This window comes from Meriones unguiculatus, chromosome X, assembly GCF_030254825.1.
Source record: "Meriones unguiculatus strain TT.TT164.6M chromosome X, Bangor_MerUng_6.1, whole genome shotgun sequence".
In the NCBI taxonomy this organism is placed as follows: Eukaryota; Metazoa; Chordata; class Mammalia; order Rodentia; family Muridae; genus Meriones; species Meriones unguiculatus.
Window position 1 is genome coordinate 140,654,127 of NC_083369.1, and position 22,816 is coordinate 140,676,942.

The 22,816-nt window shown below is 38.1% G+C and overlaps 1 protein-coding gene across 1 annotated transcript in view; it reads right to left on the bottom strand.

Annotated features, from left to right (window-relative positions):
- The window catches only part of Map3k15 (mitogen-activated protein kinase kinase kinase 15), a 145,434-nt gene that overhangs the window by 34,523 nt on the left and 88,095 nt on the right, over nucleotides 1–22,816 (bottom strand). The window contains exons 13-16 of the mRNA XM_060375090.1: nucleotides 20,282–20,377; nucleotides 8,334–8,421; nucleotides 6,265–6,398; nucleotides 3,488–3,615 (exon numbers count right to left, since the gene is read on the bottom strand). Of these exons, the coding sequence (XP_060231073.1) occupies nucleotides 3,488–3,615; nucleotides 6,265–6,398; nucleotides 8,334–8,421; nucleotides 20,282–20,377 (446 nt within the window). The remainder of the gene's footprint in view (nucleotides 1–3,487; nucleotides 3,616–6,264; nucleotides 6,399–8,333; nucleotides 8,422–20,281; nucleotides 20,378–22,816) is intronic.

Below are 22,816 nucleotides of genomic sequence, written 5' to 3' on the forward strand. Positions count from 1 at the left end.
CCTCTGAAACTGTAAGCCAAGCCCCAGTTAAATGTTTTCCTTGATAACAGTTGCCATGGTCATGTTGTCTCTTCACAGCAACAAAAACCCTAACTAAGAAAAAGGAGGTGGGCATACGGAGATGGAGGAAAGGTAGGAATTGTGGGGATGGGGGGGGGGTTATTCAAAACTAAGGATACATAATAAGGCCATATAAACCAGGTGGTGGCGGCACATGCCTTTAATTCCAGCACTAGGGAAGTAGAGGTAGGCAGATCTCTGAGTTCAAGGCCAGGCTACAGAGTGAGTTCTAGAATGGCCAGAGCTACACAGAAAAATCCTTCTTAATTCTTGATGAGACCTGATAAGCTAGGGTCAGATAGAAGGGGAGGAGGACCTCCCCTATCAGGGGACTAGGAGAAGGGCATAGGGGGAGAAGAGGGAGGGTGGGTGGGACTGGGAGGAGACAAAGAAGGAGGCTACAGTGGGGATACAAAGTAAATAAACTGTAATAAATAAATATATAAATAAATAAAAACATAAAAATAAAGTCATATAAGAAACCCATTATTACGTAAACTAACTTTAAAAATATGTAAAAAAAAAAAAAAATTGAAGGGAAGTATCCTGCATAGGTAGGCATTGCTTCTCTCAGAAGCCTTCAATTTTTCTAAATTTATTTTATTTTATGTGTATGTGTTTGCCTGAATTTGTGTATGAAAGAGATTGCAGATGTAGAGAGAGGGTTTCAGATCCTTGTTAGAGTACTGAAGGACCTAATTGTGTGTAGCCCACCACATAAAATTGTGTGTAGCTTGATGTTAAAGGCAGTTTTGAGCCATTATGTGGGTACTGGGAGCAGTAAGTGCTCTTAATCACTAAGCCATTTCTCTAGGCCAAGCCATAGTTTTTAAAATGAAAATTCCGGTGCAAGGTGTGTTACTGTGAATTTCTGACTAGCATGGCCCCAACAGCTCTGAAAACAATATAGGTGAATGCCATTGCTCTTGACTGCCCGCCAGAACTAGTCAGTAGGACTATTGCTGAAGGCACAACATTGCTCGCAGAACATAGAAGAGAAATCAAGCTGGAACTGACCAGGGAACTTCTCCTTTGCTGGCTGCTTTCCATGGGTTTGTAAAGGACTATGCAGGCTGGTAGAGGAAAAATGTAATCAATGTCACACACAGTGCTTAAACCCTACATTTTCCAATACTGACCAGGCTAGCAAGATGTACCCGCTGAAGCCACAGTACCATAATGGTTATGGGGGACAACCAATCATTTTCTCTTGGGTTTGATTCTATTCTCCAAGAGGGAATACATGCCTGGTACTACAAATCTGTTCAAAAGCCTGTAATTGGGGAGCTCATAGGCCCTGGAGAAGAGTCGATTACTATCGTTTAGCTAACAGACATGTCAAACTGCCTTCTAAATATTTTCGTTTATACCTACAGACTAGTGCTGCTTACACATTGGGTCAGTCAAACCTTTTGCTAGTGGCCAGTGGTTAATGCAGGCTCCCAACTGGCCAAAGTCCTGAGAATAAATGCTTTTCGAGTGCCTAGTCCTACATGGGGCACCTCTAACACTCTTCTCCAAGGACGAGAGAATATTACAAAGAGGCAATGGAAATGATCTGAGAGCCAGAAAATGGGGAGGAGTGCTGAGAAACAATGTCATTTGGAGATGACATGGCCACTGCAATGATAAATGCCTAGCAACTTAAGTTATCCTGAATATGAGCTACACACAATTGGGTTCTTCAATGTTCTATGATGGACAGGGGAGGGCCAGTGAGGATATTAGCAGTTAATATTTGTGAAGGTGATTTTCTTCCGTGGTGTAGACACGGATATGTTACCCATGCTCCAATTAAAACAAAAACAAACCCCAACCATGCTCACATAAGCAAACCTAATTAAACCCATTGGGCTACAAAAAAAAAAAAAAAAAAGATATAAAAGAAAGGGACCAGTTGGGAAGAAGAAAGGGTCAGTAGGAGTAAGAAAAAGACAACAGAGGGTGATGTGGGGTAAATAAGATAATAATACATTATATATGTGTAAAAAAAAAAAAGTTCCAGTGGTCCTTTTCCATCCTTTTCCAAATCACCTCTAAGTTTCTAGACCTAGAAGAGAAGAGCTCAAAATTAGAGCTTTTGCTCTTTTCACCCCTTGTCTCCAGTGTTAGCACTCAGAAGACAGTGAGTATTTTAGACTGAATAAACAAGCCAGAAATGAACTGTTTATGTGACATTTGCAAAGTTATATACAACTCTTCTGAGAAACCAATGTTTTCTTTTTTTTTTTTTTTCAATGCAGTTTATTCAGGAACATTGAACAATCCTCGGACCCCGGGGAAAGCCAGCCCACAGCTTAAATAGCCTCTGGGTAGCCAACCCAGGCATGCCATGGGGGCAATGCAGATAGGTCCACATACATGGAAGCAAGCCAGATCCTCAGCCTTAGCCAAATGTGGAATTGTTCATGACAGAGAGCACTCACCATCGGGAAGGTGGAAGGCGGAAACCAGCTCCATCTTTAAGGCACGGCATTCCGCAGCTCTCTACAGTTCCCCCTTTTTGTTTTAGACGCATCAGGCAAGAGTAGAGGTCTGATCTCTGATATTAGAAATAAGTTGGGACTTTGTACAGATGTTCATTTAGGTGTCATCCACCCAAAGAGCATCAGACCCGTCCGATACCTTTTTCTCAGAGGCGGGACCTGGGGCATCAACCCGCATGCAATCAGACATGCTCTTCTCTGGGTCCAAAGCGGCTGACCCTGAGTGCAGTGCTTAGCCTCGCATCCTGAGCGCATCATTTTAGCTTTTTATGGTATCCAACCATGCTTGGGGAGAATGTCCTGCTTCAATGGCTGTAAAGGCCTGAATGATCATGGCTGCATCACACTGTTGTGGGACTCTAATCTTGCATATATACCACAGGCAAACCAAGGAGACCAACACCAGAAGGCCTGCTAACACTCCCATGCTCATGCCTTAGTTGTACATAAAGGAATTAATGCTCAACTAAAAGGAAGCTTGATGGTGTTCAATCAGAGGATTGACCTCTTGCAGGAGCAAATTGATACCCTATGGCAAATCGCTCAACCTGGCTGTCAATGAAAGTATGCTGGACTTTGTGTCACTAGCATACAACATGAGAATTTTTCCTGTGCTGCAAATCTGTCTAAACAATTGTCGAGCTATATTTTAGGTAATTGGATTGGAGAATTCGATACTACGATGGAGCAGCTGAGAGTGGCCAATGTCACAGTAAATTCTACCAGAGTGGACGCAGGACTAGCCACAGGATTATCAACATGGATTGCTGCAACCATGAATCATCTGAAGGAATGGGCGGGCATGGGAAACCAATGTTTTCAAATCTCTTAAAGGTCTGTTTTTCTTTTGTTGTTAAATGGTGAGACAATTAGTCATGTCCATATTGTATTCTTATGAAGGTTTTTTCAATATATGAGATCAGAAAAGAGCAACTACTTACCTCCAGGCACCTGCTCCATAAATATTTTAATGTAGCCATTCTCTGAAACAGAGCCCAGGTACTGGACAATGTTGCGGTGCTTGAGATACTTGTGCAGGGCTATTTCTTCATGCAGAGGTTGAGAGTACCTATTGCAAAAAAACAAAAACAAAAACAAAACAAAAGCAAAGCCCGCATCACCTGCCAAATTACAGGGCTCTAGGCCCTGATGGTCCCTTAACTGCTAACCATCCCTTCTGGAATCTCTCCCTCAGCTTCCACAAGAAAATTCAACTTCCCATCTGTAAAACATGGGCTACAGGCTTAGTATCCCTAATTCAAAAGGCCGTATGAGCCAAAACATTTTTATTATTGACATGACACTAGTGGAAAATGTCACACCTGACATTGTGTGATAGGTCACTGTCAAAATGTAGATACAATGAAGTATTATCAGAAATTACCTTCAGGCTACTACAAGAAGTCTGTGTTTAGATTTGGGTCGCATTCCCTACACATTCCTCATTATGTATACACAAAGATTTCAAAATCTGTAAAAAACAATTATCTGAAACACTTCTTGAGTCTTGTAAGAATTTCAGGTAAGGAATATTCAATCTGTAACACCATAGCCATGTAGGACTTCCAGGGGACCAAAATGCCCCAAGTTTCTCAACCATTGACAGAGTGTCTGTTATGTGGTAAACAGACACTCATAAACTCAATTAATGACTACTATTTCTACCATCACTATTGCTTGGGCATAGTTGGGCATAGTTGGGCATAGATTCTCCAACAAACTTTCACCTCTTTCAACAATCCTTCTATTCCTCCAGTGGAAAGTGGTGGTCTGGAAAACTTTGTCTTAAACTGACTTCTAGTCTTACTCTACAGACTCAACCCAGTACTCATGAGTTGCCCAGTCCCAACCTCTGGACTTTCAAGTTCATCCCCTCTACCTCTTTATGAAGCACAAATTTCACTTTACCACTTTTCTTCGTAGACTCCACATAAAGACCATATTGTTTCAGGTGACACACAAGGACCTTCCAAATCAGGTCAGATGATACTTTTAACATTTTTACCTCGAGAGACCTTTACTAGCCCATATCCTACAATGAAGCTTTGCAGAAATTGGTGGTTTTCTCAATGTATTTTTATTTTTTAACAGCTCTGTTTTTCCCTCATAAGCTTCATTTTCTACCAAGGTATGTCCTACTTATTCTTCAACAAAACCAGCTTGAATGATTTGTTTTCTCAAACTTGCCACAGCACATCCAAGAAGTCAGTCTTCCTCCTTTTTCTAAAGACACTTTGTGTACCCTTCTGTTACAGCACTTTTCATTTTAACTCATAGAAATACTATCTGCATTCTCTACCGAAGCATCACCCAACTATCAGGATAATAATCCAGTCACCTCTTATTCCCTAGCACCAGCCCAGATTCACTGATGGAAAACATGCCCAGTCATCCTAAATTCAGCCTAAATTTTTACGAGTTGGACAAAATGCTTTCTTAGGCCCTTTCCAGCTCAAAAATCCCAGGAAAGTCTATGGGCAAGGAAAAGCTGGAGCAACTACTACTACCAGTTGCAGTGCATGGTAGGAACATCCCTGGATCTATGCAACTGTAACATTCTAGCTATTGAATGAATAAGGAAGACTATTGGACGAGGGACTCAAGAGGGCGGAATAATCATCTTGTTTCTGTATATCCTTTTGGAAGTCCGTTAATCTCTTTCAAACTTGGTTTCCAGATTGATTTCAGGTCTTCACTGTAATTCACATGCTATAGTATCCCACTGAAAGTGAACAAATTAGTGAATGAATGGATCATACAGTTGCTAGAAATCCTGTGTAATGTAGCGTCAGACAGTGGTCACCTAGATGGAGGGATGTTTGCACAAATCCATTATCACCCAGTGCTGGATGCAACACTGAAACTATGGTGGATATGTTGTGACTCATGGATGATTATTTGTGTTGGGGTCATCATTACATGTATAGCTTCTCTACAGTAATCACTGCTGAGCTTGTGTTTAGATTTGGATCGAGTATGAATTTCAAATGATGTGAGCTTAACATGAAGTTTGGTGGGTAGTGAAATGGGGGAGGGAAAGAATATGATCAAAATGTACTGTATAAAATTTTTAAAAATGTAATAATAAAATAAAATTGCTGAGCAAGTTATAGTACGGATGGTAGAAACAGCCCCTAATCTATGGGTAAAGTTGAAGGGCACAGTTATTAACAAAACTTGTACTGTGAAACTGTGATTTTTAACTGTTTAAGTTCTGTAATGACATATCCAGACAAATCATAACCATTTTCACTTTTTACAGTGTAAATTTGAAAGCACTCAGTCAAGGCTGGAGATGTAGCTTAGTTGGAAGAGTGCTTGCCTATCATGCCTGAGGATCTGGGCTCTATCCTCAGCACTGAAAAACAAAGAGAAAAAGAGTTTCTCCGTTACATTTTAACATATTTTCAAACATTAGCATAAAATGTAAAACTTCAGACATAGTTGTGGGTAGAAATATAGTTTTCTTTTGAAATACGACCTGTAATCCATAAAACTCTAAGCAGTTTGATTTTTCTCAATGTAATTATAATAGGCAGAGAACAAAAGCAGATCACCCTTTAATAAGAACATTACAAGTTCTAACAGCATAAGGTGGCCACATCATTCTACTGATATAGATTAAATCATTATATCCTTGCACCATCAGTGGCAGGCCTGAGATAAAGAGGGTTGAAATAGCAATATAGAAAAAATATTGAAGGCAGTCTCAACTTGCCTGATATCTCTCTCTGGGATTTCCTTGATGGCTATTCGTACTTGATTACTGACATCTCGGCCAGCATACACAATCCCATAGGAGCCTTTCCCCAGGACAACTCTCTCCCCATTCACATCATGGTCATACTCATACTAAACAAGGCAAAACAACAGGACCAAAAAAAATTTAAATTAAAAAAAGGCAAGATACACCTTACCGAAGAGAAGCCCAAGAGTTATCTAACAAGTTTTCAAAACTATAAAGCATTATTTGAGTGACAAGGAAAATATAGTTCTTAGATTATACACTTTTTATTTAACAGTTATTCTCATTTGTTCATGTGTTTATGGAATGACTTAATGGAAGAAATTCAGGAAAGTTAAAAAAAACCAAAAAAACAAAAAACACTCACCTGTAAATTACCTGGCTCACCTTTTGGAGATTTTTCACCATTTTAATGCTGTAACTTAAAACTTTCTAAGCATATTAAGTACCACAAATAAATATCTTCCTGCATGATCTCTTATCAACTTGTCAGGAAACAAACCTCTTTCCATAGCCCAGGAGAGAATTAAAAGTTAATAAGGGTTAATAGTATCTCAATATAGTGGATACACATGCTCCCTTTCCATCATATAGATCTAACATATGTTGCAAGTACATTTTACAATTAGGATTGCTAGTCTGTTTCACTGGTCTTATCAAAGCCTGTTACAGGCCTGCTATATATCACATGTCTATAACTTCCAGCACTAAGGCAGGAAGTTCACGAGAGCTCAGGGTTAGCCTGGACTATAGAGGAGAACCTCTCTTAAGAAAACAAAAACAAGGCCAGTGAGATGGCTCAGTGGGTAATGGTGCTTACACTGTAAGCCTGGTAACCTGAGCGGAACCCTCCAAACCCACAGAAAGCAGGAAGGGGAGAATAAATTCCACAAAGTTAATCCTTTGACCTCCACACATGTGCCCACACAAAGCATGAACATACACAGTGAGTTGAAAATGACAATAATAAACCACTGCACGCAGCTACATTCAAGTTTATTCTTGTTAACGATTAAAACAAAGCTGACAGTAGTTTAAGCAACTCCTATGTAAAACAGAAAGCAATGAATATCTCTGGAGTTGGACATGCTCCCACTGTTTCTTCTTAGCCCACAGCAATACACTGAGGTATTGCTAGAAACTCCACTGTTTCTAAAATACCCAGGGCAATACACTGAATAATGTTTATGTTCCTTCCTATATACCCAAAGATGCTCATGTCGATTAAGATAACTTAAGGGTCTCCACTGTCTAGCAGAACTAGAAATGATACCGCTCCACAGACCAATCACAGCGTTCTCTCTTTCTCACAGCTGTTGCCTTTAAAGGCAATCACCCTGTCTGCTTCTATAACACGCTTTTATTGTAAGCTCATAACTCTTGTACCTGACCCAGTTACTAAAATGAACCCTTTTGGAACTTTCTGAAGAAAACCTTATAGAATTAATTTCAGTTAAACTTAAAAAATATAATAAAATCTCACTAAATTGTAATTACTGGAAGAACTTGAATTAGTGGCAAATATGAATGACTGCGATATTTAAGCACACATAAATGATATAGTCATTGTAGATTACAACTGTGCTAGCCAAATGAAATTATGATAATGTCACTTTCTTTAAAGTGATTTAAAAACATCACTTTTAATATACCATGTGTTAAGGAGATATAACTAAAATCCATTTAGGCAAAATTCTGTTTCCACTTTGTTAACTATTTCTCTTGGAATCTCATAAGCATTATTAACTTAGAAAAAATTCACTTTACGTAGTTAATCACAAAGGAAAAATTTAATGTAACCCATGGCCAATTTTTCTTAAATGTTCTGGCTGGCAAGATCCCATGATAATAAGATTCTTCTACAGAGATGCTTTAAACTTAAATCTCCGAGACCATGGACAATTGTGCCTGGTTCGTTCAAAAGTTTCTTTAACTATACTCAATAGAGAATTTCAAATGAAAATTGGGACATTTTTTTTCCTTTAAGCAGCAAACATATTATTAAAGGATGTTTTCCTAGTTCTGGATCTTCCGTGACTTACCTCTACGGTGTCTCCATCAGTCTCTCCCTCCAACTCCACTGTACTGCCCACTCCATTGTTTAGCATTTCTTTGACCAAAGAGCAAAATCTAAAACAGCAAATGCCACAGGATACTACCCATCAGCATCACTTTTGCCTCTTTGGTTTAACTTAACCTTATTGTATTAAATTGTATTTGAACATAAACGGAACTTTCCTGAGTTATAGAACATTCTTGATTTGACATGGTACTTTAGTGATTACTTTAATCCCGTTCTAAAACATATGTGATGCTTAAGCCCTCTTCAGTCAACATCACTACTAACTAGCTGGTCACCTGATGCCAATGCACCTCTCTTAAATGTAGTATATATGTAAAACACAACAAGTTTCTCTTCCCTTAAACTAAAGACTTTTTTTTTTTTTTGTGGGTTCCACTCAAAGACTTAAAGTTAACGACATTATTTGCATAGGTAGCACATTTTCTTTATCCATACGTCATTTGTGGACACTTAGACTGTTTCCCATTTTTTAATTTTAGTTTTTTATTTTTGGCTATTAAGTGCTGCAATAAACTTGGGAGTGCAGATGCCTCTTTAACAGACTTACTTCAGTTCAGAGCAGTGGTGATTACTAAAGATTGGGGATAGCAGAGGAAAGGGAGGGATATAAAAAGATGATCAGGGGCTGGAGAGCTTCGGCTCTGTGATTAAGAGCACTGGCTGCTCTTCCAGAGGACTCAGGTTCAATTCCCAGCACCCACATGGTAGTTTACAAGTGTACTGAACTACAGTTCCAGAAGATTTGACACCCTCAACAGATATACATTCAGGAAAAACATCAATGCACATAAAATAAGAATTAATAAATAACTAAAAAAAGCAAAAGCAAGAGATGATCAATAGGTATTGGGCTATATCTGATTAGGGAAAAAATGGAACTATTGGTGCTTTGCGTATAGTGGAGTGACTATAGATAGCAATAATATACTGCATTTTCAAGTGCTGTTTATTTATTTATTTATTTATTTATTTATTTATTTTGGTTTCTTAAAACAGTCTTTCACTTGTAGCCAGGCAGGCTTGGGCCTCCCTATGTATGTAGTCCAGGCTGGCATAAAACTTGTGTGATCCTTTTGCCTTGACCTCCTAAGTGCTGGGAGTATAGAAGTGCATCATCATGCCTCAATATACTATAATTTTAAAAATTATTAGGAGATACTTTTTAACCTTTTCATCATAGAAATGAAAATTGTGAAGATTAACTATTTGCTCTGATCTGAACGTTACACAATATATTGCGTATATTGAAATACAATTTGGTCTCCCATAAATATATGCATTACTTAAAAATAAAAAAAATTAAAAAGAGAAGTAATTCTTCTTCTACATAATAGCACCATCAGAAATGTAAATACTTAGTCAGGCAGAGTGGCTTATTTATGTCTTTAATCCCAGTACTTGGAAGGCAGAGTCAAGCGGATCTCTAACCTAGGATCTTGCCTACTTGGATACTAGCCTAGGTTACCCAACAAGTTCCACGACAGCCAAGATGACAGTGTGACCCTGTCTTTAAAAAAAATGTGAACACTTTTATCATGTCCCTATAAGCCTTTTATTCTTGTCTTTAATTGTTTTTTCCCAGTGCTAATTGTGAACCAATCCACTAACAAGGCTTTTCAAATCTGTCCCTGTATTAATTACACTTTAACTCCGGCTTTGAGTCCAGTGAAGAAGTAATCTAATCTGTGCTGAGGATAGTGGGACTTTTTTTCTTTCAAGCTGTGGGCAGTCCAGTTCTCAGTGAGGCAGAAAGTCTTATATAAGGGAGGACAATGAAGAAATCCATGGAGTGCCCATATCAGTCCATTGACAAATATGAAGCCTAACATCAATGATTACCCATACAACTTTATCACAAATGTTGATCCGAATAGGCCTCATTCCTAATCCTGTGTAGTTCCCTTATTTTTACATATATGATCTTGACTTAGTAGACAATGCTTATGCATATTTCTCTGTTAAGATGTTAGGGAACAATTGTGTAAATTTTAACATAACAATATTCTTTTTCCCCCAAATCATTCTACCAGTATTTCTTCTAGTAATTGAACGCTGTGATACCTGATAACCAAACTTCTTAAGAAGACACATGATATGCATTCATTCACTACAGCAAAATTTAGAAGACATTATTAACTGTTGCCAAGAATACAAAGCAACAAGACCACTTATATGTTTCCAGTGGGAATGTAAATTCTTGAGATCAAGAATTTTTTTGGAAAAACCCAGGCACTACCATAATCCCAAATGGAATATAAACCTCCTTTGAGATAGAATATTCCACTTCTAGCTGTGTGTGCAACAGAAACTGATGTTTGTGCACACCAAAGGGCATGTATAAGATTATTCACAGTGGTTCTACATATCAGAGCTCCAAATAGAAATGATAAAAATGTTTTTTAGGAGAAGACCAGATAAGCTGCTGCATGTTCATGCAATGGAATACTTCAAGAAGTATAAAAGGGATAGACAGACATAAACAGCGTGGCTTAATCTCATGGTTATTACTTTAAGGAACCGGACAGTGTTGGGGAGACTACAAGCTATTTAATTTGATTTATCTGAAGGAGAAGAATGGACACAATTAATGATGGTGATAGAAATCAAAGTAATAATCACTAGAGGAGGATTAATGACTAGGCATCTTCTGGAGTACTGTTACAGATGACAGTTACTTGGGTATACATTTATGTCAGGTATACTGGTATAGGTATAAGCATAAAGGTATCTAACTGCATATTTAACTGAAATTTACACACTTTACTTGTATATATGGCACACCTCAACTAAAATTTATTAAACTGTGTGATACTACAAAGTCATTGAGTACTGAACTAGACTTTGTAATAACATAGTATTCTACCCAGTGGCAGCACTTTCTTACTGTAGATTGAGGGTTGTAACTCAATGTGTTCTGCACTATGACATTTACTCTGATCTTTAAATATACTGTGAAATTGACTGAGACACACTGAGTTAAAGTCTTCTCAAATTACACAATTAACGGCATTCAAACTAGGAATAAAAGGAATCTCTTTAACCTAATAAAGGCTGTCTATGAAAAACTGGCTGCTAAAATCATACTTAAAGAGAAAACACTGATTGCTTTCTTCTTAAAATTAGAGCCAAAAGTAGGATGCCACTTCTCGACATGCCTATTCCAAACTGTACTGGAGTTGAAGTCAATATATTTAGGCAAGAAAGATATACAGCCATCTATGTCTGAAAGGAAGAAGCTACACCATGTCCTCAGATTATATGATATGATATTGACGGAACATGCTAAAGAAGTCTATTAAAATTATTAGCATTTTTTTGTGGAATAGTTTGAAGAGAATTGGTGTTAGTTCTTCTTTGAAGGTTGGTAGAATTCTGTGCTGAAACCATCTGACCTTGGGCTTTATTTGGATGGGAAACTTTTGATGACCGCTTCTATTTCCTTATGGGATATAGGACTATTTAATTTATTTACCTGATCTTGATTCAGCTTTGGTAAATGGAATCAATCAAGAAAATTGTCCATTTCATTTAGATTTTCAAATCTTGTGGTGTATAGGCTTTTGAATTAAGAGTTCATGATTGTTTAGATTTCCTCAGTGTCTGATGTTATGTCCCCATTTTCATTTCTGATTTTGTTGATTTGGATATCGTCTCTCTGTTTTTTAGTTAGTCTAGCTAAGGGTTGTCTCTCTTGTTGATTTTCTCCAAGTACCAGCTTTTGGTTTTGTTAATTTTTTTAAGTGTTCTCTTTGTTTCTAGTTTATTGATTTCAGCCCCGAGTTTGATTACTTCCATCCTTTTGGGTGTGTTTGCTTCTCTTTTTTTCTAGGGATTTCAGGTGAGCCATTAAGTTGCTTGTATGAGATATTTTGAATTTCGTTATGAAGGCACTTACTACTATGAACTTTCCTCTTATCACTGCTTACATTGTGTCCCATAAGTTTGGGTATGTTGTGCCTTCACTCTCATTGAATTCTAGGAAATTTCTAATTGTTTTTTTTTTTTTTTCATTTCTTCCCTGACTATAGCTGTCACTGAGTAGAGATTTGTTCAGTTTCCATGTGTGTGTAGGCTTTTTGCTATTTCTGCTGTTGTTAAGGCCCAGCTTTAGCCCATGGTGGTCTGATAGGATAAAAGAGATTATTTCAATCTTCTTGTATCTGTTGAGGCTTGCTTTGTGACCAACTATATGATCTATTATGGAGAAGGTTCCATAAGGTGCCGAGAAGAAGGTAAATCCTTTTGTGTTCGGATGAAAAGTTTTGTAGATGTCTCTTAAGTCCATTTGATTCATGACATCTGTTAGTGTCATTGTTTCTTTGTTTAGTTTCTGTTTTGTTGACCTGTTCTTTGATGACAGTTGGGTGTTGAAGTCTCCCACTATTAATGTGTGGGGATCTATGTGTGGTTTAAGTTTTATTAATGTTTTAAAGATGTGACCCTTTTATTTGGGGCATAGATGTTCAGAATTGAGATATCGTCTTGGTGGAATTTTCCTTTAATGAGTATGAAATGACCTTCCCCATATCTTTTAATTAATTTTGGTTGAAAAGCTATTTTATGAGATATTAGATGTTTTATAAGATATAAAACATTAGTGGCTACTCCTTTATTTTTGACAAAGAAGCCAAAACCATACAATTGAAAGAATCTTCAATAAATGGTGCTGCTTTAATTGGATCTCCACATATAGAAAAATGCAAATTGATCCATATCCATCACCCTGCACAAAATTAAAGTTCAAGTGGATCAAAGATCTCAACATAAAACCAGACACACTAAATATGTTGGAAGTAAAAGTGGAGAAAAGCCTCAAACTCATTGGCATTGGAGACAATTTCCTGAACAGAACATCACCATCTCAGGCTCTAAGATCTACAAATAAATTGGGACCTCATGAAACTGAAAAGCTTCTGTAAAGCAAAGTACATTGTCAACAGAACAAAATGACAGTCTACAGACTGGGAAAGGATCTTTATAACCCTACATCCAAGAGAGGGCTAATATCCAGAATATATAAAGAACTCAAGAATTAGATACCAACAAACCAAATAATCCAATTAAAAATGGGTACAGAACTAAACAGAGAATTCTCAACAGAGGAATTTTGAATGACAAACACTAATGCTTAACATCTTTAGTCATCAGAGAAATGCAAATCAAAACAACTCTTAGATTCCATCTTACACTTATGAGAATGGCTAAGATAAAAAACTGAAGTGACAACACATACTGGACAGGATGTGGAGAAAGGGGAACCCTCTTCCATTGCTTGTGGGAGTGCAAACTTGTACAACCACTTTGGAAATCAATCTGGTGCTTTCTAAGGAAATTAGGAATAGTGCTACCTCAAGATCCAGGTATACCACTCCTGGGTATATACCCAAAAGATGCCCCACCATTCAACAAGGACATTTGCTTAACTATGTTCATAGCAGCTTTATTTGTAATACCCAGAATCTGGAAACAACCTAGATGTCCTTAAACGGAAGAATGGATACAGAAATTGTGGTACATTTACACATTGGACTACTACTCATCTACTACAAACAAGGAAATCATGAAATCTTCAAGCAAATGAATGGAACTAGAAAAAAAGCATCCTGAGTGAGGTAATCCAGAAACAGAAAGACAGGCTTGGTATATACTCACCTAATAAGTGGATATTAACCATATAATATAGGATAGCCATACTAAAATCTACAGACCTAAAGAAGGTAAACACTAAGAAGAACCCTAAGGAGGATGCTTAAAATCTCATTCAGAATGGCAAACAAGATAGACACCAGAAGTGGTAGAAGAAAGAGAATATGATGGGAGCCTACTACAGATGGCCTCTGAAAGACTCTGCCCAGCAGAGGATCTAAGATGCAGAGACTCACAGCCAAACTTTGGGCAGAGCACAGGGAGTCTTATGGAAGAAGTGGGGATAGAAGGACACAGAGGGGACAGGAGCCCTACAAGGAGACCAACAGAGCCAACAAATCGAGGCCCATGGGGGCCTGTTGAGATTGATGCACCAACATAGGGCCATGCATGGAAAAGCCCTAGATGCCCTGCTCAGATGTAGCCCATTGGCAGCTCAGACTCCATGTGAATGCCCGAGTAAGGGGAGCAGGGGCTGCCTCTGTCATGAACTCAGTTTAATGCTCTTTGATTACTTGCCCCTGGCAATGAGGTCTTGCCAGGCCATAGAGGAAGAGGATCCAGGCAGTCCTGATGAGACTTGATAAATTATGGAGAGATGGCAGAGGAGGAGAACTCCCCCTTTCAGTGGACTAGGGGGAAAGGATTATGGGGAAGAGGGAGGGAGGGTGGGATTGGGTGGGATTCAGTCGGGATATACAATGAATAAATTGTAAAAAAAATAGAAAAGAGAAAACAATCCAACATACAATAACAATAACAACAACAACAAAACTATTAGCACTCAAGGCTACTACTCTTGCCGAGGACCCATGTTTGGTTCCCAGTACTCATATAGGGTAGCTCACAACACCCTGAAACTCCAGTTTCAGAGGACTTGATCCCCTTTTTGGGCTTCTATAGGCTCCTGGCACATGGTCTACATACATGTAGTCAGACAACACATGTATATATAACCAAAATAGTAAAGCAATACTTTGAAAAGTATTCAAACTAATGAGTTAATTAAGATTATAAATAGACTGTAGGCTGTCGTTTTGTTCTGACAACAGTGTGGTTTGCTTTACAGAAGCTTTTCAGTTTCATGAGGTCCTATTTATTGATTGTTGCTCTTAGAGCCTGTGCTGTTGGTGTTCTGTTCAGGAAGTTGTCTCCTGTGCCAATGAGTTCTAGGCTCTTTCCCACTTTTTCTTCTAACTGATTTAGTGTATCTGGTTTTATGCTGAGGTGTTTGATCACTTGGACTTTGGTTTTGTGCAAGGTGATAAATATGGATCTATTTTCATTTTTCTGCATGTAGACATCCAGTTGGACCAGCACCGTTTGTTGAAAATGCTGTCTTCTCCAACCCTATTATCTGACAGAGTGTTGATATCCAGAATATATAAAGAACTAAAGAAGTTAAAAAGCAATAAATCAAGCAATCCAATTAAAAATGGGGTATGGAGCTAAACAGAGAATTCTCTGTAGAGGAATATAGAATGGCAGAGAAACACTTAAAGAGATGCTCCATGTCCTTAGCCATCAGAGAGATGCAAATCAAAACCACCCTGAGATTTCACCTTACACCCATCAGAATGGCTAATATCAAAAACTCAAGTGACAACACATGCTGGAAAGGATGTGGAGAAAGGGAACTCTCCTCCATTGCTGGTGGGAATGTAAATTTGTACAACCACTTTGGAAATCAATCTGGTGCTTTCTCAGACATTTAGGAATATTGCTTCCTCAATATCCAGCTGTACCTCTCCTAGCCATATATCCAAAAGATGCTCAAGTATACAACAAGGGCATTTGCTCAACCGTGTTTGTAGCAGCTTTATTTGTAATAGTCAGAACCTGGAAACAACTCAGATGTCCCTCAATGGACGAATGGATGCAGAAATTGTGGTACATTTACACAATGGAATACTACTCAGCAATTAAAAACAAGGAAATCATGAAATTGGCATACACATGGTAGGAACTAGAAAAGATCTTCTTGAGTGAGGTATGCCAGAAGCAGAAAGACACACATGGTATATACTCATTTATAAGTGGGTACTAGACTTATAAGATAGTACCCCTAAAATCTGTACCCCTAAAGAAGATAAACAAGTAGGAGGACCCAGAGTAAGATGATCAATCCTCACTCAGAAAGACAAATGGGATGGACATTGGAAGAAGGAGAAAACAGGAACAGGACAGGAGCCTACCACAGAGGGCCTCTTAAAGACTCCACTTAGCAGTGTATCAAAGCAGATGCTGAGACTCAAAACCAAACTTTTGGCAGGGTTCAGGGAATCATATGAAAGAAGGGGGAGTTAGTATGACCTGGAGAGGACAGGAGCTCCACAAGGACTAAATATATATGGGTACAGGGGTCTTTTATGAGACTGTTTTTCTAATCAAGGACCATGTATGGATATAACCTAGAACCCCTGCTCGGATTGAGCCCATGGAAGCTCAGTAGGGAAGTGGGTACCCTAGTAAGGGAAACAGGGACTATTTCTGACATGAACGCAATGAATGGCTGGCTCTTTGACCCCCCCCCCCCGAGGGAGGAGTAGCCTTGGTAGGCCACAGAAGAGGACATTCCAGCCATTCTCAAGATACCTGATAAGCTAGGGTCAGATGGAAGGGGAGGAGGACCTCCCCTATCAGTGGACTTGGAAAGGGGCAGGGAGATGAGGGAGGGAGGGTGGGATTGGGAGGGAATGAAGGAGGGGGCTACGGCTGGGATACCTGTGATTAATATAAAAAAATAAAAATTATAATAAAAATAACACATAATTGCAAAAAAGATTATAAATAGACAATGGTTAAGTACAGTTTGAAATAAAGAAAAATTTCATTTATAATAGTTTCAAAAGAACAAAACATTCAAAGAATATAAGAAAAAATTATGTACTGAAATTATAAAGCACTGATAAAAAGACATTCAATAAAACACAAAACAAAAAGAAATGCATCCTATGCTTACAGGTTGAACAACAGCCTGATAATACAGTTATGCTCCCTGAATTAATATTTCCAACAAACTTCCCATAAATTATTGGAAAAGCAAGCACCAACAAGAATCAAAATAATGTTAAAGAACAAGCTCAAAATTGAAACACTGACATTTTCATTTACAACTTCCTGAAAGTTACAGTAATAACATGTCTGTATATGGATAGCTATAGAGATCAATGGAATAGAAGTCCAGAAGGAAGCTCTTAAATTAAAAGCCAACTCATTTTCTCTCTCTTTTCCTTCCTTCCTTCCTTCCTTCCTTCCTTCCTTCCTTCCTTCCTTCCTCTCTCTCTCTCTCTCTCTCTCTCTTTCTTTCTTTCTTTCTTTTTTGAGACAGAGTTTCACTGGATAGCATTGAGACAGGGTTTCACTGTGTAGCTTTGGGTGTCCTGGACTTGCTTTGTAGACCAGGCTGGCCTCGAACTCACAGAAATCCACCTGTCTCTACCTCCCTGAGTGCCAGGATTAAAGGTGTGCACCACCATGCCTGGCTGGGCCAACTCATTTTCTAAGAATGCCAAAACTATTTGATAGAGAAAAGAATATTATTTTCAACTAATGGTGTTGGGATAATCAAACACACCACACCAACGTGCAAAGTTATATTCCTATCTTATAGTATATTTAAAAATTAATTAAGATTATAGTGACAAAACTTAGCAGGTAAAGCTACTTTTTGCCAGACCTGAGGATCTAATTCCAATCCCTGGGATCCACATAGTGGAGGGAGAAAACCTATTCTAGAAGATTGTCCTCTCACTTCCATGAGAGTACCTTGGCACCACATCACCAAACAATAAGTAAATAAATAAAATGAATTAAAATGGACCAGAAACCTAGCTGTGACAGCTAAACATATTAAATTTATCAAAGAAAAAATAAGAACCATAGAGTACCTTGAATTAGGTAAAGCATTTTTATTAAATTTATTTTTTATTGGTGTGTCTGCACATGTGCCTGTGTGTGTGTGCATGCCTGCTAATCCGTGTGTGTCTGTGTGTCTGTGTGTGTATATATATATATATATATATATATATATATATATATATATATATATAATTTGTGTGTTGCAGTGATAATGGAGGCCAGAAGAGGGCATTAGATCCCCTGGATCTGGAGTTACAGGTGACTGTGAGCTGCCTCTTGTGGGTTCTCCACAAGTACTCTTAACTGCTGAGCCATCTCCAGCCCCAAAACCTGAAATATAAACAAATAAAGAAAAAACAAATGGGAGTAGGGTTGTCTCTGACTGTTGCCTGCCACTGGATTCCTTCCCCCTGGCTGGGGTGTCTTATCGGGCCCCAGTGGGAGAGGATGTGCTTAGTTTTGCTGTGACTTGATGTGCCTGGTTTGGTTGATACCACTTGGGTGTCTTCCCTTCTCAAGAAAATGAAGCAGGGGCGGGGATGGAGGCATGAGGGCAAGACTGGGAGGAGAAAAGTGAGGTGGCAGCGATCAGGCTGCCAAGAGATTAAAATAATAAGTGGAAAAAAGTTAAAAAAGAAAAACTGGTAACTCTAATAATTAAAAAAGTTACATTTTGATACTCATCAGTGACATAAAAAGACAACTCACAGAATGAGAGAAAGTCTTAGCAAATTGCATTTGAGTGTATGGAGAATATATAAGTAACCCATAATAAAATGAAAAAAATAGCCCATCTAAAACTAAACAAACATCACTTTTACTAGGAGATCAAGTTAACATTACCAGGAATAACACAGAGATGTTGACTATCCTCTAATATGAGGCTTTAAGCAATACACAGTATCATTTTTCTACTATTTCTACCCAAATACATAACACACCTATAGTTATAAGGAAACAGCAAACAAACCCAAAATAAAGGACTATGCAACAAACGATACCTGTGCTTTTTGAAAGTATTAAGTCTTCAAGATGAGACTAATACAGAGATGGCAACTAAATGCAGCACATGATCCTAGATCAGAATGTGAACCAAAGGTAAAATACCTTGTTTTGTTATAAAAGGCATTAGGATGAAAATAAGTAAAATTTTGTACTATATTATAATACCATGTCCATCTTAATTCCTATTTATGTAACTTTAAGAAGTATAAAAGTGAAGGTATCTTGTTTTTAGGAAATACACTGAAATATTTAGAGGCAGTACAGCATTATTTTTATGGCTTATTCTTTACTAGTTAGAAAAAACAAACATGCATATAGAAACAATGTAAAATGACTGTAGTAAAAGAGAATTCTGAGTAATGCATTCATGGAAATTCTTACTTTTTTGAGACTTTCCTATAGTTTTCAACATTTTTAAAATTAAAAGGACATATTTTTCTTAGGCAAAGGAGTTGTACACACATTTCTTTAAACAGGGTACAAAAAAGTGTTCATTCAACATGTGGAAAGAGGCCTAGAATTATTTGTCATTAGGGAAATGCAAATATACAACATACAATGCAATTCAAACAAGTACTCATTATGATAGTTAAAACTAAAACAAACAAACAAACAAACAACAAACAACAAAAAATAAAGACAATAAAAGACAGGGAGGTGGAAAAACTGGAACCTTCATATATTACTAATAAGAATGTAAAGTGGGAGAAGAGTTACCCCAAAGTTCAGTATTTTGATGCTAAAAACCCTACAGACTTTGCATACTCACTAAACTTTCATATGGGTGTACAGAGAAGTAAAATTCATAATTCAAAAGCTAGAAGCATCCCCCATGCCTAGTAATTGATGAGCAGACAAATAAAATGTACCATTAGTTATACAAAGCAGTACTGCTATTCAACCCCCGCCCCCCAAAGTAGCAGCAAAGTATTGATAGACGGTTTGCCATGGAAGACTCTTGGAAACTGGATGCTACAGAGAAGAAGACAGGCATGAAAGCCACATATTATGCCACAACATGTAGACAAAATGTCCAAAATGGACAGCTTCACGGAAGGTAGGTTGCTTGCTGTGTAGGGCTGACCTTATAGAGAGGGTGAAGATACTATGGTATGTGAATATTAATGGCTACTGGATTTCGTTTTGGGAAATGAAAATATTTTTAAATTATATTGTGATGGTTGCGAAATCAGGAGCTACATTCAAATCATCAGCTTATATACTTTAGATGGTTTTAAGGTATGTGGATTTTATTTCAATGCTGTAAGACAATTTTCTATGAATTAAAATGTCAAGAAAAAGTACAGTTAATAAACCTTTTTTCCTAACAAAGATCCTTTAAGATCATCTGCCATAACACACATTACATACACCTACATTATCTATATAACTCACCTATTACACTGGTCTTCGGTGGAAAAGTAGATTTGAAAGTCATCAGAATTATCATGGACATAAAGAAAACAGCACCGTTCATCAAACTTGGATAGGCTGGAAAATTTCAAAACATAAGAATGTTTAATACAAATCCAGAGGTAGTGGCACACACTTTTTATTCATTTTTTAAAAAAATTCTTTATTAATTACACTTTATTCACTTTGTATCCCCCCTGTGGTTCCCTCCTTCTTCCCCTCCCAATCCTTCTTTCCTTCCCCTTCTGCACGAATGTCCCTTTCCAAGTCCACTGATAGGGAGGTCTTCTTTTCCTTCCTTCTGATCCTAGTCTATTAGGTCTCATCAGGAGTGGCTGCAGTGTCTTCCTCTGTGGCCTGGTAATGCTGCTTCCCCCTCAGGGGGAGGTGATCAAAGAGCAGGCCAATCAGTTCATGTCAGAGACAGTCCCTGTTCCTATTACAATGGAACACACTTGGACACTGAACTGCCATGGGCTACATCTGTGCAGGGGTCCTAGGTTATCTCCATGCATAGTCCTTCGTTGGAGTATCAGTCTCAGGAAAGACCCCTGTGGCACACACTTTTAATCATAGCACTGGGAGGCAGAGCTAGTGGATTCTTTAATTTAAGGACAGCCTGGTCTACAGAACAAGTTCCAGGACAACCAGTGAGAAAAAACAAACAAACAACAACAAAATGCAATGAGGGAGAAGGCTATACCTGGGATACAATGTGAATAAACTGTAATTAATATAAAAAAATAAAAATTTAATTAAAAAAGAAAAAAAAGTATTATAAAATTCTCCAAATCAAGATCAAAAAAAGAATACCTATATATACGCATTACAATGCCAATTCTAATTTTTAAAGAACATTGAAAAAATTTAGTTTAGATTTTCTTCTACTTCCTAAATTCCTGATTTTATTAATCATTATTTTTAAGTAGTTCTACTTTTAAATTATGTATATATGTATGTGTGTGTGTGTGTGTGCAGGTTCTTCAGAGACCAGAAAAGGCTGTAAGATCCTTCAGTTCTGTTGCTCTACTTGTGGAGGTCCTGTACCCTCCAGGTCTATCTCCCCCTTCTTTCATAAGATTCCCTGCACTCTGCCCAACCAAATAATCTGGGCCCAGGGGTCTTTTCTGAGACTGATACTCCAACCAAGGACCATTCATGGAGATAACCTAGAACCCCTGCACAGAGGTAGCCCATGGCAGTTCAGTGTCCAAGTGGGTTCCCTAGTAAGGTGAACAGATATTGTCTCTGACATGAACTCTGGCCTACTTTTTGATCACCTCCACCTGAGGCGGGTGTAGCCTTGCCAGGCCACAGAGGAAGACACTGCAGCCACTCTTGATGAGACCTGATAGGCTACGGTCATAGGGAAGGGGAGGAGGACCTTCCCTATCAGTGGACTGGGGAAAGGACATAGGAGAAGAGGGAGGGAGGGTGAGATTGGGAGGGGAAGAGGGAGGGAGCTGCAGGTGGGATACAAAGGGAATAAACTGTAATTAATACAAATAAAAATAAAATATTATTTAACAAAAGATCCTTCGGAGCTGGAGTTACAGGTGATTGTGATCCACCCAACATGGGGACTGGGACCTGAACACAGGTCCTCTACAAGAGCAATGATTGTTCTTGACCACTGAGCCATCTCTCTCTAGCCCCAATGCTTCACTAATCTTTTAGTAAATATTACCTTTCTTACTCTGTGAAATTTGTTTTTTTGAGACATTTATATTGCAAATGTATTTTTCAGTTGACTTTAACATGTATCAAGAGATTCCTCTACATCCAGGGCAAGAAAAACACTGGCAACAGAAAAGAGTACCACATATAATCTCTGTCTTCTAGGGATTTATAATCTCACAAAAACATAAAGGGATTATGAAATTATTTATGAAATAATTATTTTAGTCTCAAAGGAATTTCAACACTTGGAAAGTATCATGACATTCATGGTCAAACAATGTAAACTTGGGAAAGACCTTTAAATGTTTTCAAGTCTATTTCCACCCAATGTCTGGGCCTGACTTAGAGACCTTCAAACCAGAAATATGAAGTTTTCTTAAAGACATCCAGTAAATGAAAGTCATCATACTCTACTTATAGATTTCACTGTTAGAAATTTTACTCACATTGGGGAAACATGTCCTCATTCTGCTAAGTAGCACTACAGAGACATCAGGCCAGTTTACCATCTATACAATTAGCTCTTCAAACAAATGAAGCCTTTGAGACAGGGTTTCTCAGTGTAGCCTTGGCTGTCCTGGACTTGCTTTGTAGACCAGGCTGGCTTTGAATTTACAGAGATCCACCTGTCTCTGCCTCCCAGAGTGCTGGGATTACAGGTGTGTGCCACCATAACTAGCTTCTTAAACTATTTTTAATGTTAGAGATGACACAAAGATGTACTAAAACAGAAACAGTTCAGGGTGATTCAAAACAAATAAAAGTTAGGTTATATGTGAGCAAAAGGAATCTACAAAAAAGAACTACCATAGCATCCAAAGCACACCTATTATGCAA